This window comes from Oncorhynchus masou, unplaced genomic scaffold (assembly GCF_036934945.1).
Source record: "Oncorhynchus masou masou isolate Uvic2021 unplaced genomic scaffold, UVic_Omas_1.1 unplaced_scaffold_2391, whole genome shotgun sequence".
NCBI lineage: Eukaryota > Metazoa > Chordata > Actinopteri > Salmoniformes > Salmonidae > Oncorhynchus > Oncorhynchus masou.
The window spans coordinates 23,693-41,221 of NW_027008847.1; the positions used below are offsets into that span (position 1 = coordinate 23,693).

The following is a 17,529-nucleotide window of genomic DNA, read 5'->3' on the forward strand; positions in this document are numbered from 1 at the left end:
CCTCCACTCTAACCACTAGGCTACCCTGCCGCCCCTCCACTCTAACCACTAGGCTACCCTGCCGCCCCTCCACTCTAACCACTAGGCTACCCTGCCGCCCCTCCACTCTAACCACTAGGCTACCCTGCCGCCCCTCCACTCTAACCACTAGGCTACCCTGCCGCCCCTCCACTCTAACCACTAGGCTACCCTGCCTCCCCTCCCCTCTAACCACTAGGCTACACTGCCGCCCCTCCACTCTAACCACTAGGCTACCCTGCCGCCCCTCCACTCTAACCACTAGGCTACCCTGCCGCCCCTCCCCTCTAACCACTAGGCTACCCTGCCGCCCCTCCACTCTAACCACTAGGCTACCTGCCTCCCCTCCACTCTAACCACTAGTCTACCCTGCCGCCCCTCCACTCTAACCACTAGTCTACCCTGCCGCCCCTCCACTCTAACCACTAGGCTACCCTGCCTCCCCTCCCCTCTAACCACTAGGCTACCCTGCCGCCCCTCCACTCTAACCACTAGGCTACCCTGCCGCCCCTCCACTCTAACCACTAGTCTACCCTGCCGCCCCTCCACTCTAACCACTAGTCTACCCTGCCGCCCCTCCACTCTAACCACTATTCTACCCTGCCGCCCCTCCACTCTAACCACTAGTCTACCCTGCCGCCCCTCCACTCTAACCACTAGTCTACCCTGCCGCCCCTCCACTCTAACCACTAGTCTACCCTGCCGCCCCTCCAATCTAACCACTAGTCTACCCTGCCGCCCCTCCAATCTAACCACTAGTCTACCCTGCCGCCCCTCCACTCTAACCACTAGTCTACCCTGCCGCCCCTCCAATCTAACCACTAGTCTACCCTGCCGCCCCTCCACTCTAACCACTAGTCTACCCTGCCGCCCCTCCACTCTAACCACTAGGCTACCCTGCCGCCCCTCCACTCTAACCACTAGTCTACCCTGCCGCCCCTCCACTCTAACCACTAGTCTACCCTGCCGCCCCTCCACTCTAACCACTAGGCTACCCTGCTACCCCCCTCCACTCTAACCACTAGTCTACCCTGCCGCCCCTCCACTCTAACCATAGGCTACCCTGCCGCCCCTCCACTCTAACCACTAGTCTACCATGCCGCCCCTCCACTCTAACCACTAGTCTACCATGCCGCCCCTCCACTCTAACCACTAGGCTACCCTGCCGCCCCTCCACTCTAACCACTAGTCTACCCTGCCGCCCCGCGTCTGGCAACCCATTCCCTATATAGTGCACGACCTTTGACTAGCATAGGGAATAAGGGTGCTATTCAGGACGCAGAGGCAGACGGAGGGGGTGATGCAGGTGGGCAGGCTCACTGAGAGGAGAGGAAGTGGTGTAGAGAACAGACAGCACCACAGCAGGTTGTAGAGAGCAGTCTACCGGGAACAGAGACCCACTATTTCCACCGGATGCTAAACAGACACGAGAGCGTTTGTCCCTCGGGGGGGGGGGGGGGATACATAAAACTCAATTGAACAGAATAAAAGTGGTCTGCGTAGCAAATGAGACATGACTTCTGTTACAGTCGTCTGCTGCAGGCTAGAGTTTCAAACACTTCCTGTAGGTTTCACTACTACTTTCAGTAAGTGCAAGATGAGGATGCTAGGCTACATTCCTAGCTGTGTTTCCTAGGGGTTTATACAGGGCCTTTACAATAGAAACTGTTGTGTTTCCTAGGGGTTTATACAGGGCCTTTACAGTAGATAACTGCTGTGTTTCCTAGGGGTTTATACAGGGCCTTTACAATAGAAACTGTTGTGTTTCCTAGGGGTTTATACAGGGCCTTTACAGTAGATAACTGCTGTGTTTCCTAGGGGTTTATACAGGGCCTTTACAGTAGATAACTGCTGTGTTTCCTAGGGGTTTATACAGGGCCTTTACAATAGAAACTGCTGTGTTTCCTAGGGGTTTATACAGGGTCTTTACAATAGATAACAGCTGTGTTTAATAGGGGTTTATACAGGGCCTTTACAGTAGAAACTGCTGTGTTTCCTAGGGGTTTATACAGGGCCTTTACAATAGATAACTGCTGTGTTTCCTAGGGGTTTATACAGGGCCTTTACAATAGATAACTGCTGTGTTTCCTAGGGGTTTATACAGGGCCTTTACAATAGATAACTGCTGTGTTTCCTAGGGGTTTATACAGGGCCTTTACAATAGATAACTGCTGTGTTTCCTAGGGGTTTATACAGGGCCTTTACAATAGAAACTGCTGTGTTTCCTGTTTCCTAGGGGTTTATACAGGGCCTTTACAATAGATAACTGCTGTGTTTCCTAGGGGTTTATACAGGGCCTTTACAATAGAAACTGCTGTGTTTCCAATAGATAACTGCTGTGTTTCCTAGGGGTTTATACAGGGCCTTTACAATAGAAACTGCTGTGTTTCCTAGGGGTTTATACAGGGCCTTTACAATAGAAACTGCTGTGTTTCCTAGGGGTTTATACAGGGCCTTTACAGTAGATAACTGCTGTATTTCCTAGGGGTTTATACAGGGCCTTTACAGTAGAAACTGCTGTGTTTCCTAGGGGTTTACATTGGGCCTTTACAATAGAAACTGCTGGGACAGTGCTTACTAACTAACTCTGCAGCTACAACTGAGTTGCTTTGCCATACAGGGCTGTGTCAATGTGATGCTCTTCCTGGGGATAGGAGAGGAGGGCCTTTAGGGGAAGAGGAAAGGAGGAGGGGAAGAGGACAGGGCCTTTAGAGGAGGAGACTGGAGTGGAGAGGAGGGGAATACAGGAAATTTACAGGGGAAGAGAGGACAGAGGAGAGAGGGGAAGAGGACTTTAGGAGGAGAGGAGAGGAGGGGGAGGGGAAGAGGGCAGGAGGAGAGGAGAGGAGGGGGAAGAGGAAATGTGGAGGGGAAGGGAGGAAGAGGACAGGAGGAGAGGAGAGGAGAGGAGGGGAGGGGAGGGGAAGAGGAAAGGCTGGAGAGGATAGGAGGGAAGAGGAAATGCTGTGTTTCCTAGGGGTTTATACAGGGCCTTTACAATAGATACCTGCTGTGTTTCCTAGGGGTTTATACAGGGAAGAGAGAGCAGAGGAGAGTTTATACAGGGAAGAGGACAGGAGGAGAGGACAGGAGGGGAGGGGGAGGAGAGGAGGGGAGAAAAGAGGTTTCCTAGGGGAGAGGGCCTTTAGAAGAGAGGACTGCTGTGTTTCCTAGGGTCTCTACAGGGAGAATAGAAAGAGGAGAGGTAACAGAGGAGAGAAGAGGAGAAGAGGGGAAGAGAGGAGCAGAGGAGATGAGGAGAAAAGGAGAGGGGAAGAGGAGGAGAGGAGAAGAGGCAGACTTCCCTTCCTGTCTCTACAGGGCTGTAAACACACAGACTTCCCTTCCTGTCTCTACAGGGCTGTAAACACACAGACTTCCCTTCCTGTCTCTACAGGGCTGTAAACACACAGACTTCCCTTCCTGTCTCTCTCTACAGGGCTGTAAACACACAGACTTCCCTTCCTGTCTCTACAGGGCTGTAAACACACAGACTTCTCTTCCTGTCTCTACAGGGCTGTAAACACACAGACTTCTCTTCCTGTCTCTACAGGGCTGTAAACACACAGACTTCTCTTCCTGTCTCTACAGGGCTGTAAACACACAGACTTCCCTTCCTGTCTCTACAGGGCTGTAAACACACAGACTTCCCTTCCTGTCTCTACAGGGGGAAAACACACAGACTTCCCTTCCTGTCTCTACAGGGCTGTAAACACACAGACTTCCCTTCCTGTCTCTACAGGGCTGTAAACACACAGACTTCCCTTCCTGTCTCTACAGGGCTGTAAACACACAGACTTCCCTTCCTGCCTCTACAGGGCTGTAAACACACAGACTTCCCTTCCTGTCTCTACAGGGCTGTAAACACACAGACTTCCCTTCCTGTCTCTACAGGGCTGTAAACACACAGACTTCCCTTCCTGTCTCTACAGGGCTGTAAACACACAGACTTCCCTTCCTGTCTCTACAGGGCTGTAAACACACAGACTTCCCTTCCTGTCTCTACAGGGCTGTAAACACACAGACTTCCCTTCCTGTCTCTACAGGGCTGTAAACACACAGACTTCCCTTCCTGTCTCTACAGGGCTGTAAACACACAGACTTCCCTTCCTGTCTCTACAGGGCTGTAAACACACAGACTTCCCTTCCTGCCTCTACAGGGCTGTAAACACACAGACTTCCCTTCCTGTCTCTACAGGGCTGTAAACACACAGACTTCCCTTCCTGTCTCTACAGGGCTGTAAACACACAGACTTCCCTTCCTGTCTCTACAGGGCTGTAAACACACAGACTTCCCTTCCTGTCTCTACAGGGCTGTAAACACACAGACTTCCCTTCCTGTCTCTACAGGGCTGTAAACACACAGACTTCCCTTCCTGTCTCTACAGGGCTGTAAACACACAGACTTCCTTCCTGTCTCTACAGGGCTGTAAACACACAGACTTCCCTTCCTGTCTCTACAGGGCTGTAAACACACAGACTTCCCTTCCTGTCTCTACAGGGCTGTAAACACACAGACTTCCCTTCCTGTCTCTACAGGGCTGTAAACACACAGACTTCCCTTCCTGTCTCTACAGGGCTGTAAACACACAGACTTCCCTTCCTGTCTCTACAGGGCTGTAAACACACAGACTTCCCTTCCTGTCTCTACAGGGCTGTAAACACACAGACTTCCCTTCCTGTCTCTACAGGGCTGTAAACACACAGACTTCCCTTCCTGTCTCTACAGGGCTGTAAACACACAGACTTCCCTTCCTGTCTCTACAGGGCTGTAAACACACAGACTTCCCTTCCTGTCTCTACAGGGCTGTAAACACACAGACTTCCCTTCCTGTCTCTACAGGGCTGTAAACACACAGACTTCCCTTCCTGTCTCTAGGGGCTGTAAACACACAGACTTCCTTCCTGTCTCTACAGGGCTGTAAAAAACACACAGACTTCCCTTCCTATCCTCTACAGGGCTGTAAACACACAGACTTCCCTTCCTGTCTCTACAGGGCTGTAAACACACAGATCCCTTCCTTTACAGGGCTTGGTCCCTTCCTGTCTCTACAGGGCTGTAAACACACAGACTTCCTTCCTGTCTCTACAGGGCTGTAAACACACAGACTTCCTTCCTGTCTCTACAGGGCTGTAAACACACAGACTTCCCTCCTGGCCTGCAGAGGTAAACGGAACAGACTTGCTTCGGTGTCTCTACTGGGTGGGCTCTGTACTGGCTCAGACTTGGGTCCTGTTCTCTACAGGCTGTACTAGGGTGGGGTTACTGGCTCTGTACTCCTGTCTCTGACAGAAGGGTCACGACAATACTGGCTTCTTCCTGTACTGGGTGGGGTGAATTCCAACTGAGATTCCCTTCCTGTTCTTTAAGGGGCTGTTGGTGACCACAGTGCTGGGCCTGGCTCTGGTACTGGGTGGGGTTACTGGCTCTGTACTGGGTGGGGTTACTGGCTCTGTACTGGGTGGGGTTACTGGCTCTGTACTAGGTGGGGTTACTGGCTCTGTACTGGGGTGTTACTGGCTCTGTACTGGGTGGGGTTACTGGCTCTGTACTGGGTGGGGTTACTGGCTCTGTACTGGGTGGGGTTACTGGCTCTGTACTGGGTGGGGTTACTGGCTCTGTACTGGGTGGGGTTACTGGCTCTGTACTGGGTGGGGTTACTGGCTCTGTACTGGGTGGGGTTACTGGCTCTGTACTGGGTGGGGTTACTGGCTCTGTACTGGGTGGGGTTACTGGCTCTGTACTGGGTGGGGTTACTGGCTCTGTACTGGGTGGGGTTACTGGCTCTGTACTGGGTGGGGTTACTGGCTCTGTCTGTCTGGGTGGGGTTACTGGCTCTGTACTGGGTGGGTTACTACTGGGTGGGGTTCTGTACTGGGTGGGGTTACTGGGGTCTGTACTGGGTGGGGTTACTGGCTCTGTACTGGGTGGGGTTACTGGCTCTGTACTGGGTGGGGTTACTGGTTCTGTTCTGGGGTTACTACTCTGTACTGGGTGGGGTTACTGGCTCTGTACACAGGTGGGGTTACTGGCTCTGTACTGGGCTGTTACTGGCTCTGTACTGGGTGGGGTTACTGGCTCTGTACTGGCTCCTTTACTGGGGGGGTTACTGTACTGGGTGGGGTTACTGGCTCTTTACTGGGTGGGGTTACTGGGTTACTGGCTTCTGTACTGGGTGGGGTTACTGGCTCTGTACTGGGTGGGGTTACTGGGGCCTGTCTGTACTGGGTGGGGTTACTGGCTCTGTACTGGGTGGGGTTACTGGCTCTGTACTGGGTGGGGTTACTGGCTCTGTACTGGGTGGGGTTACTGGCTCTGTACTGGGTGGGGTTACTGGCTCTGTACTGGGTGGGGTTACTGGCTCTGTACTGGGTGGGGTTACTGGCTCTGTACTGGGTGGGGTTACTGGCTCTGTACTGGGTGGGGTTACTGGCTCTGTACTGGGTGGGGTTACTGGCTCTCTGTACTTCTGTACTGGGTGGGGTTACTGGCTCTGTACTGGGTGGGGTTACTGGCTGGTCTGTACTGGCTCTGTACTGGGTGGGGTTACTGGACTCTGTACTAGGTGGGGTTACTGGCTCTGTACTGGGTGGGGTTACTGGCTCTGTACTGGGTGGGGTTACTGGCTCTGTACTGGGTGGGGTTACTGGCTCTGTACTGGGTGGGGTTACTGGCTCTGTACTGGGTGGGGTTACTGGCTCTGTACTGGGTGGGGTTACTGGCTCTGTACTGGGTGGGGTTACTGGCTCTGTACTGGGTGGGGTTACTGGCTCTGTACTGGGTGGGGTTACTGGCTCTGTACTGGGTGGGGTTACTGGCTCTGTACTGGGTGGGGTTACTGGCTCTGTACTGGGTGGGGTTACTGGCTCTGTACTGGGTGGGGTTACTGGATCTGTACTGGGTGGGGTTACTGGCTCTGTACTGGGTGGGGTTACTGGCTCTGTACTGGGTGGGGTTACTGGTTCTGGCTTTACTGGGTGGGGTTACTGGGGTTACTGGCTTCTGGGTACTGGGTGGGGTTACTGGCTCTGGTTCTGTACTGGGTGGGGTTACTGGCTCTGTACTGGGTGGGGTTACTGGCTCTGTACTGGGTGGGGTTACTGGCTCTGTACTGGGTGGGGTTACTGGCTCTGTACTGGGTGGGGTTACTGGCTCTGTACTGGGTGGGGTTACTGGCTCTGTACTGGGTGGGGTTACTGGCTCTGTACTGGGTGGGGTTACTGGCTCTGTACTGGGTGGGGTTACTGGCTACTGCTCTGTACTGGGTGGGGTTACTGGCTCTGTACTGGGTGGGGTTACTGGCTCTGTACTGGGTGGGGTTACTGGCTCTGTACTGGGTGGGGTTACTGGCTCTGTACTGGGTGGGGTTACTGGCTCTGTACTGGGTGGGGTTACTGGCTCTGTACTGGGTGGGGTTACTGGCTCTGTACTGGGTGGGGTTACTGGCTCTGTACTGGGTGGGGTTACTGGCTCTGTACTGGGTGGGGTTACTGGCTCTGTACTGGGTGGGGTTACTGGCTCTGTACTGGGTGGGGTTACTGGCTCTGTACTGGGTGGGGTTACTGGCTCTGTACTGGGTGGGGTTACTGGCTCTGTACTGGGTGGGGTTACTGGCTCTGTACTGGGTGGGGTTACTGGCTCTGTACTGGGTGGGGTTACTGGCTCTGTACTGGGTGGGGTTACTGGCTCTGTACTGGGTGGGGTTACTGGCTCTGTACTGGGTGGGGTTACTGGCTCTGTACTGGGTGGGGTTACTGGCTCTGTACTGGGTGGGGTTACTGGCTCTGTACGGTTTTCTTGTGGTGAAGGAGAGGTGGACCAAAACGCAGCGTGGTGGTTATTCATGTTTAATATATAAAGACACTATACATGAATAAACTAACAAAACAAGAAATGTGAAAAAACCAAAACAGTCCTATCTGGTGAAAACACAGAGACAGGAACAAACACCCACAAACACACAGTGAAACCCAGGCTACCAAAGTATGATTCTCAATCAGAGACAACTAATGACACCTGTCTCTGTTTGAGAACCATACTTGGCCGAAACATAGAAATACCCAAATCATAGAAAAACAAACATAGACTGCCCACCCCAACTCACGCCCTGACCATACTAAATGATGACAAAACAAAGGAGATAAAGGTCAGAACGTGACAGTGGGGTTACTGGCAGTCAGTCCGTACGTCAGAGTGAGAGGAGACTCCCCCCCCCCCCCCTCTGTGCTGGCTCCAACAGGGCCTTTCCCCTCCCAGCCAGTCACTTGTGTCCAGGAAGAGGAACCAGGGGCTAGCCAGCGGGGGCTGGTTAGTGGTGGTGATTAGGGAAGCCTGCAGCGGGACCCACCCTGAGTTCACTGACCTCTCTGCTCAGGCCTCACACACAGGAAGAAATGTGAGTGACACACGGACAGAAGATACACACACACACACAGAGTATGCACATACACACACACACACACACACAATTGCGCCCGACCCTGAATACGACAGCTGGTCAGCTGATGGCTCACGAGACCGAGGAGGGTTATGACTGTGCTGCTTCTGTTACTACAGGTCATTGTATACAGGCTGAGCTACTCATTTCACATTCACCCTTTAAATTCCCGACACTAATACAGTACTGTACAGTAGGGGCTCTCATTAGATATTCACCATCTTAGTTATACCGTTCCCAGCATTCGTACTGTACAATGACATCACAGAACTGTACTGAGAGAGAGAGAGAACTGTGCTGCTTCACACACAACATCATCAAATCAAATCCAATGTTATTGGTCACATACACATGGTTAGCAGATGTTAATGCGAGTGTAGCGAAATGCTTGTGCTTCTAGTTCCGACAATGCAGTAATAACCAACAAGTAATCTAACCTAACAATTCCTAAACTACTGTCTTATACACACAAGTGTAAGGGGATAAAGAATATGTACATAAGGATATATGAATGAGTGATGGTGCAGAGCAGCTTAGGCAAGATACAGTAGATGGTATCGAGTACAGTATATACATATGAGATGAGTATGTAAACAAAGTGGCATAGTTAAAGTGGCTAGTGATACATGTATATTATTACATAAGGATGCAGTCGATGATATAGAGTACAGTATATACGTATACATATGAGATGAATAATGTAGGGTATGTAAACATTATATTAGGTAGCATTAAAGTTAAGTAGTATACATGTATAAATGACATAAATGATGATGAATAATGTAGGGTTTAAAGTGGCTAGATGATTACATAAAGATGCAGTAGATGATATAGTACAGTATATAGTATATATGAGATAATAATGAGATGAATAATGTAGGTTTAAAGTGGCTAGTGATTTAAAGTGATGCTAGTACAGTATATAATGTATTACATAAAGATGCAGTAGATGATTATAGAGTACAGTATATACGTATACATATGAGATGAATATGTAGGTGTTTAAAGTGGCTAGTGATACATGTATTACATAAAGATGCAGTAGATGATATAGTACAGTATATAGTATACATATGAGATGAATAATGTAGGGTTTAAAGTGGCTAGTGATACATGTATTACATAAAGATGCAGTAGATGATATAGAGTACAGTATATACGTATACATATGAGATGAATAATGTAGGGTATGTAAACATTATATTAGGTAGCATGTCACCTATGTCACGGTGTTCACTTCAGACAGCAAAAATTCAATAGACCAGGTCACCTGATGTTAAACTTGACTACTGCTGCTGTGTCTGTAGAATAGAGTACAGCTGGCCTCTACTTTCTTCTTCTCTGCTCTCTGAGCGAGTGTCTTCCTGTTCGGAGAAAATATATATATACACTTCTCACTTCCTGTTTCACTCAGGAAGATTCTCCTGGCGACGCTCCCACCAACCGGACTGAAACAATTCAACAACCTTGTCCTCCGTGACGCACAGGAAACACAGGAGGGCAATCCACATGGCCCCCTATTCCCTAGTGCACTACATTTAACCAGAGTCCTATAGGTCCTGTTCTAAAGTAGTGCACTATATAGGGAATAGGGTGCCATTTCAGACAAGGCCTGTGTTTTTCACCACCACAGTTCCCAACATAACAACCTCTTCAGCCTGTCTGTCTGTCTGTCTGTCTGTCTGTCTGTCTGTCTGTCTGTCTGTCTGTCTGTCTGTCTGTCTGTCTGTCTGTCTGTCTGTCTGTCTGTCTGTCTGTCTGTCTGCATCTCTTCAGCCTGTCACTCTTCCACCACACTCAGACCTCCTGTCTGTCTGTCTGTCTGTCTGTCTGTCTGTCTGTCTGTCTGTCTGTCTGTCTGTCTGTCTGCCTGTCTGTCTGTCTGTCTGTCTGCATCTCTTCAGCCTGTCACTAATCCACCACACTCAGACCTCCTGTCTGTCTGTCTGTCTGTCTGTCTGTCTGTCTGTCTGTCTGTCTGTCTGTCTGTCTGTCTGTCTGTCTGTCTGTCTGTCTGTCTGCCATGCATCTTCAGCCTGTCACTCTTCCACCACACTCAGACCTCCTGTCTGTCTGTCTGTCTGTCTGTCTGTCTGTCTGTCTGTCTGTCTGTCTGTCTGTCTGTATCTCTTCTTTCTGTTTCTCTCCAAAACTCCTGTCTGTCTGTCTGTCTGTCTGTCTGTCTGTCTGCATGCACTGTCTGTCTGTCTGTCTGTCTGTCATCCTTCAGTCTGTCTGTCTCTGTCTGTCTCCAACCTGTCTGTCTGTCTGTCTGTCTGTCTGTCTGTCTGTCTGTCTGTGACTGAATGTCTCAATTCAGTCCTGTCTGTCTCTCTGCCTGTCTTCACCACTCTGTCAGACACTCAGACCTGTCTGTCTGTCTGTCTGTCTGTCTGTCTGTCTGTCTCCCCTTCTGTCTGTCTGTCTGTCTGTCTGTCTGCCTGCCTCTGTCTGTCTGTCTGTCTGTAACCTAAGAACCTGTCTGTCCTGGCCTGTCTGTCTGTCTGTCTGTCTGTCTGCTCTGCCTGTCTGTGCCTGTCTGTCTGTCTGTCTGTCTGTCTGTCTGTCTGTCTGTCTCAAACCCCTACAACTCATCAGCCTGTTCCCAAGTTCTCTGTCCGTCTGTCTGTCAACCTCTTGCCTACGGAGCTGTCAGCCTGTCACTCTTCCACCACACTGCGTTCAGACCTGCCTCTGTCTGTCTGTCTGTCTGTCTGTCTGCCCCCCTGTCTGTCTGTCTGTCTGTCTGTCTGTCTGTCTGTCTGTCTGTCTGTCTGTCTGTCTGTCTGTCTGTCTGTCTGTCTGTCTGTCTGCGTTCCTTCAGCCTGTCACTCTTCCACCACTCTCAGACCTCCTGTCTGTTTGCTTTCCAAATGGCACCCTATTCCCTGGCACTACTTTTGACCAGGGCCTATAGGACTCTGGCACCCTATTCCCTGGCACTACTTTTGACCAGGGCCTATAGGACTCTGGCACCCTATTCCTTCAGCCTGTCACTTTTGACCAGGGCCTAGGACTTCCTATTCCATATATAGTGCACTACTTTTGACCAGGGCCTATAGGACTCTGGCACCCTATTCCCTATATAGTGCACTACTTTTGACCAGGGCCTATAGGACTCTGGCACCCTATTCCTTAAATAGTGCACTACTTTTGACCAGGGCCCACAGGGATGTCAATTCAGATACAGACTAACCTCGTCCTAGCAGTGGATTCTAGCCATCTATTTCTGTCACTCAGTAGCACGAATCAAATAAGACACTTGTAACTTCTCAACTTTCTCTCTTGAATTGGCTTAGAGGGGAGTAGGGGGGACAGGTCAACTCTGTCAAATATGTTGACATGACAGACTAAAGACTATACACTATATGACCAGCAGTATGAGGACAGCTGCTCGTCCAACATCTCATTCCAAAATCATGGACATTAATATGGAGTTGGTCCCCCTTTGCTGCTATAACAACCTCCACTCTTCTGGAAGGCTTTCCACTAGATGTTGGAACATTGCTGCTATAACAGCCTCCACTCTTCTGGGAAGGCTTTCCACTAGATGTTGGAACATTGCTGCTATAACAGCCTCCACTCTTCTGGGAAGGCTTTCCACTAGATGTTGGAACATTGCTGCTATAACAGCCTCCACTCTTCTGGGAAGGCTTTCCACTAGATGTTGGAACATTGCTGCTATAACAGCCTCCACTCTTCTGGGAAGGCTTTCCACTAGATGTTGGAACATTGCTGCTGTAACAGCCTCCACTCTTCTGGGAAGGCTTTCCACTAGATGTTGGAACATTGCTGCTATAACAGCCTCCACTCCTGGAAGGCTTTCCACTAGATGTTGGAACATTCTGCTATCAGCCTCCACTCTTCTGGGAAGGCTTTCCACTAGATGTTGGAACATTGCTGCTATAACAGCCTCCACTCCTGGGAAGGCTTTCCACCATTGCTGCTAACAGTCTGGGAAGGCTTTCCACTAGATGTTGGAACATTGCTGCTATAACAGCCTCCACTCTTCTGGGAAGGCTTTCCACTAGATGTTGGAAAATTGCTGCTATAACAGCCTCCACTCTTCTGGGAAGGCTTTCCACTAGATGTTGGAACATTGCTGCTATAACAGCCTCCACTCTTCTGGGAAGGCTTTCCACTAGATGTTGGAACATTGCTGCTATAACAGCCTCCACTCTCTGGGAAGGCTTTCCACTAGATGTAGGAACATTGCTGCTATAACAGCCTCCACTCCTCTGGGAAGGCTTTCCACTAGATGTTGGAACATTGCTGCTATGTCTGGAAACTAGATGTTGGAACTGTGCTATAACAGCCTCCACTCCTCTGGGAAGGCTTTCCACTAGATGTTGGAACTTTGCTGCTATAACAGCCTCCCTGTAGATGTTGGAACATTGCTGCTATAACAGCCTCCACTCTCTGGGAAGGCTTTCCACTAGATGTTGGAACATTGCTGCTATAACAGCCTCCACTCTCTGGGAAGGCTTTCTGTTGGAACATTGCTGCTATAACAGCCTCCACTCTTCTGGGAAGGCTTTCCACTAGATGTTGGAACATTGCTGCTGCCTCCACTCTTCTGGGAAGGCTTTCCACTAGATGTTGGAACATTGCTGCCAGCCTCCACTCTTCTGGGAAGGCTTTCCACTAGATGTTGGAACATTGCTGCTATAACAGCCTCCACTCTTCTGGGAAGGCTTTCCACTAGATGTTGGAACATTGCTGCTATAACAGCCTCCACTCTTCTGGGAAGGCTTTCCACTAGATGTTGGAACATTGCTGCTATAACAGCCTCTACTCTTCCTCCACTCTGCTCTGGGAAGGCTTTCCACTAGATGTTGGAACATTGCTGCTATAACAGCCTCCACTCTTCTGGGAAGCCTCCACTCTTCTGGGAAGAGCTTTCCACTAGACTGTCTGGGAAGGCTTTCCACTAGATGTTGGAACATTGCTGCTACTCTTCTAACAGCCTCCACTCTTCTGGGAAGGCTTTCCACTAGATGTTGGAACATTGCTGCTATAACAGCCTCCACTCTTCTGGGAAGGCTTTCCACTAGATGTTGGAACATTGCTGCTATAACAGCCTCACTCCTGGGAAGGCTTTCCACTAGATGTTGGAACATTGCTGCTATAACAGCCTCCACTCCTCTCTAGATGTAGGAACATTGCTCTAACAGCCTCCACTCGTCTGGAAGGCTTCCCACTAGATGTTGGACAGGCTCTTCCACTAGATGTTGGAACATTGCTGAGGGGACTTGCTTCCATTCAGCCATAAGAGCATTAATGAGATCGGGGCACTGATATTGGGCGATTAGGTCTGGCTCGATGTCGGCGTTTCAATTAATCTGAAAGGTGATCGTTGAGGTTGAGTTCAGGGCCCTGTGCAGGACAGTCAAGTTCTTCCAACACCGATTTCGACAAACCATTTTCGAGATACCTCGTTGTATACCTCGATTTGTGCACGGGGGCATTGTCATGTTGAAACAGGAAAGGGCCTTCCCTAAATTGTTGCCACAAAGTTGGAAGCACAGAAACATCTAGAATGTATGCTGTAGTGTTACGATTTCCCTTCACTGGAAATAACGAGCCTCGATTTTACACGTCAGCAACGGGTGTGGCTAAAATAGACCAGTCCACTCATTTGAAGGGGTGTCCACATAAGTTTATATATATAGTGTATTCTGAGGGTAGTGCAACTTTCTAAATTAGTCTGTCAGACAGTAGGGATTGGTGAGAAAAGCTGAATAACATATCTCTATGACTCTTCAAAACAGAATTTAAAACGTTTTAATCAAGCAATCTTAAACAGATCGCCTCGCTAAATACTAATTTGGGACCTAACAACAGTTAAAAAGCTGTTGTTTCTATTCAACAGAGTCTCAAAGCTCCATGTTGTTGTTGTTTCTATTCGACAGACTCAAAGCTCCATGTTGTTGTTTCTATTCTCTGTTGTTGTTTCTATTCTATTCAACAGAGTCTCAAAGCTCCATGTTGTTGTTGTTTCTATTCAACAGAGTCCCAAAGCTCCATGTTGTTGATGTTTCTATTCAACAGTCTCCAAGCTCCATGTTGTTGATGTTTCTATTCAACAGAGTCTCAAAGCTCCATGTTGTTGTTTCTATTCAACAGTCTCAAAGCTCCATGTTGTTGTTTCTATTCAACAGAGTCTCAAAGCTCCATGTTGTTGTTTCTATTCAACAGAGTCTCAGAGCTCCATGTTGTTGTTGTTTCTATTCAACAGAGTCTCAAAGCTCCATGTTGTTGTTTCTATTCAACAGTCTCAAAGCTCCATGTTGTTGTTTCTATTCAACAGAGTCTCCAAGCTCCATGTTGTTGATGTTTCTATTCAACAGAGTCTCAAAGCTCCATGTTGTTGTTTCTATTCAACAGTCTCAAAGCTCCATGTTGTTGTTTCTATTCTATTCAACAGAGTCCCAGGTTGAGCCTTAGAGCAGAACCCAGGCTTGCGTCCCAAATGGCCTACACAGTGCACTACTTTTGACCAGAGCCATGCGGTACTCCAGTCAGAGGTAGTGCACTATAAAGGGAATAGGGAGTGATTTGGGACGAACTCCCCAGTCTGAAGTAATGAACACCTTCCTGCTATTCTATTCTACTCACAGGAATGACCTCAGAGCTGGTAGCATTCACTTCATTAACGACGAGAGTGAGACCAAACTACTGCTGCTTTTTTTTTGTTCTGTTGGCCTAGTTCACAAACAATACAGACTAACGTTTTGAGGAATGACGACGACCGATGAGGATCAGTTGTTTGGGAGTAATGGTGACTTTGTTTTCAAAACAGAGTAGAAAGTGATGTCGAACGTTTAGAAAGGTGTTATTCCACACTTACAGGTGTGTGTGTGTGTGTGTGTGTGTGTGTGTGTGTGTGTGTGTGTGTGTGTGTGTGTGTTGCACATGGGGATGTGTGAAACCTACTTCTCAGTCTGAAGTGTCTCCACTTGTGCCAGAGAATAGCTCACTTTTTGCGTGGCGCCGAACGGTAAGACACTTCCCAAGTTCTCGCCAGGTATGGGCCAAATCGGGAGAAAGTGGTACTTGCTTAGCAAGCAGCATGTGTCCTTTATGTGTGTGTGTGTGTGTGTGTGTCATGTACACTCAGTTTATTTACGAAAGGGGAAAAGTATAAAATGTGTGCTATCTCTGAATCTGTGTGTCATAAACAGAACCTGGGTGCTTTTCCAATTGATCATCGTTGAGTTTTAAGTACATATATGATGAAAACTCCACCCACCCAAAAGGTAAATGAAAGTCAAGGAGCAGTGAAGGGGGTTTCCTATTTCACACTCAAACTGAAAGTCTGTCATGTCAAAAGAAGATCTCTAATAACACAAGAACCCCCCCCCCCCCAACATTGCCATAGTGATCTGTCTCTCTATGGAGAAATACATCTGGTAAATCCACCTAATCAAACTACTCCTGAGGTTAATACATACGTCACCTCTGGTTTAGGGTCCATTTACACCCCCAGAACACAGACACGTCTAACAACATGGACATGTAGCACAGACAATCACTCCAGGTAACTGGCAAAATAAAGGAAACGCCAACATAAAGTGTGTTAATAGGGGCGTTGGGTCACCACCAGTCAGAACGGCTTCAATGCACCTCGTCATAGATTCTACAAGTGTCAGGAACTTTCTATTGGAGGGATGAGACACCATTCTTCCACGATAAATTCAATCGTTTGATGTTTTGTTGGTGGTGGAAAACACTGGTCTCAGTCACCACTCCAGAATCATAAGTGTGTTAAATTGGGTTGAGATCTGGTGAGACGACCACGGCCTATGGTTTTACCTCGTTTTCATGCTCATATAACCATTCAGTGACCACTCCTGCCCTGTGGACGGGGGCGTAGCCATGGTAGCCAAAATAATGGCCTGCCCAGCATTCTCATACATGACCCAACGCATGATGGATAGTTAATTGCTTAATTAACTCAGGAACCACACCTGTGTTTCAATATACTTCATATCCCTCATTTACTCAAGTGTTTCCATTATTTTGGCAGTTACCTGTATAATGTTATGTTCTTTGTTGATAAAACAAATCCCTGGTCAGGAATACTGTCAGTGCCATTCATGAGCCCCCTCTTACAGCTCACAATCAAGCTGTCTGACAGCCAACAGGTCACAAATATGAGCCCATGAAAATAGATGACAGCTTAGCTCACAAATACAGAGTTAGCAGGGTGATACAACCAGGCCTACAGTATAAAACATAAGAGATAATTCAATTTAATAAAACCATTTACTATATCTGAATTGGCACATGATGCTGCTTCTAGGCCCGTTTCCTGTCGCGAATTCGTCCCACTATCTGTCAACAGCATACAGTAGATTTGTGATATGTAATGTAGCATTTTCAGCAGCATGCCGTTGTTCAAAAAACCCACTCAATTGTAGAAAGAGAAACGGACCTATTGTTGATATGAAGGTAGTGTTGAACGCATCTTCGCTGAATCTGAAGAGGAGACATGTCTTGCCGACACCGCTGTCCCCGATGAGAAGCAATTTAAAAAGGTAATCATAGGTTTTCGCCATCTCTCCACCCTCGCTTCTTTCTTCCCGAAATGTGATATAAACGTCTGGACCGTAGCAAACAGTTTGTAGCTGCTATTCGCTGCTGGCTACACCTCTTCGTTACACTAAGTAAGCGTACAGTAACAGTACAGGGAGAAACGAGAAGGCGTTAGTTTAATGACGTTACACGGAATAGGCGGAACAGAAGATAGGACGGAAGCGTGGTCGTCACTGGTTACCACAGCCACAAACTCATCATTATTTAATAAACACTAGACTATTTCTCAAATGTCTTTAAAAAAAAAAATCTGATTTTAAACCTAACCCACACGGCAAACCTTATGCTTAACCCTAAATTAAAAGACCAAACAGCTACTTTTTTTTTTTATAAAAGCCTATTTTGTCTGTGGCGACGAGTGACAACCGGAAGCATCCTCTCATCTGGGTTGCCAGATTGGCAGTAATACTGTAACAATGAGGACGCAGACTGAATCAGCTGACAAATGTTTGACGATATTATGTAGGTGAAAGTG

The 17,529-nt window shown here is 48.5% G+C and overlaps 1 protein-coding gene across 1 annotated transcript in view; it reads right to left on the reverse strand.

The window, feature by feature from the left end:
* LOC135533472 (ras-related protein Rab-8B-like) overlaps window positions 1-17,506 on the reverse strand; it is a gene marked incomplete at its 3' end in the record, with an annotated part of 25,209 nt that extends 7,703 nt beyond the window's left edge. Inside the window, exon 1 of the mRNA XM_064960773.1 lies at window positions 16,894-17,506. Within this exon, the coding sequence (XP_064816845.1) occupies window positions 16,894-17,017 (124 nt within the window). The remainder of the gene's footprint in view (window positions 1-16,893) is intronic.
* Between the last annotated feature and the right edge of the window lie 23 nt (window positions 17,507-17,529).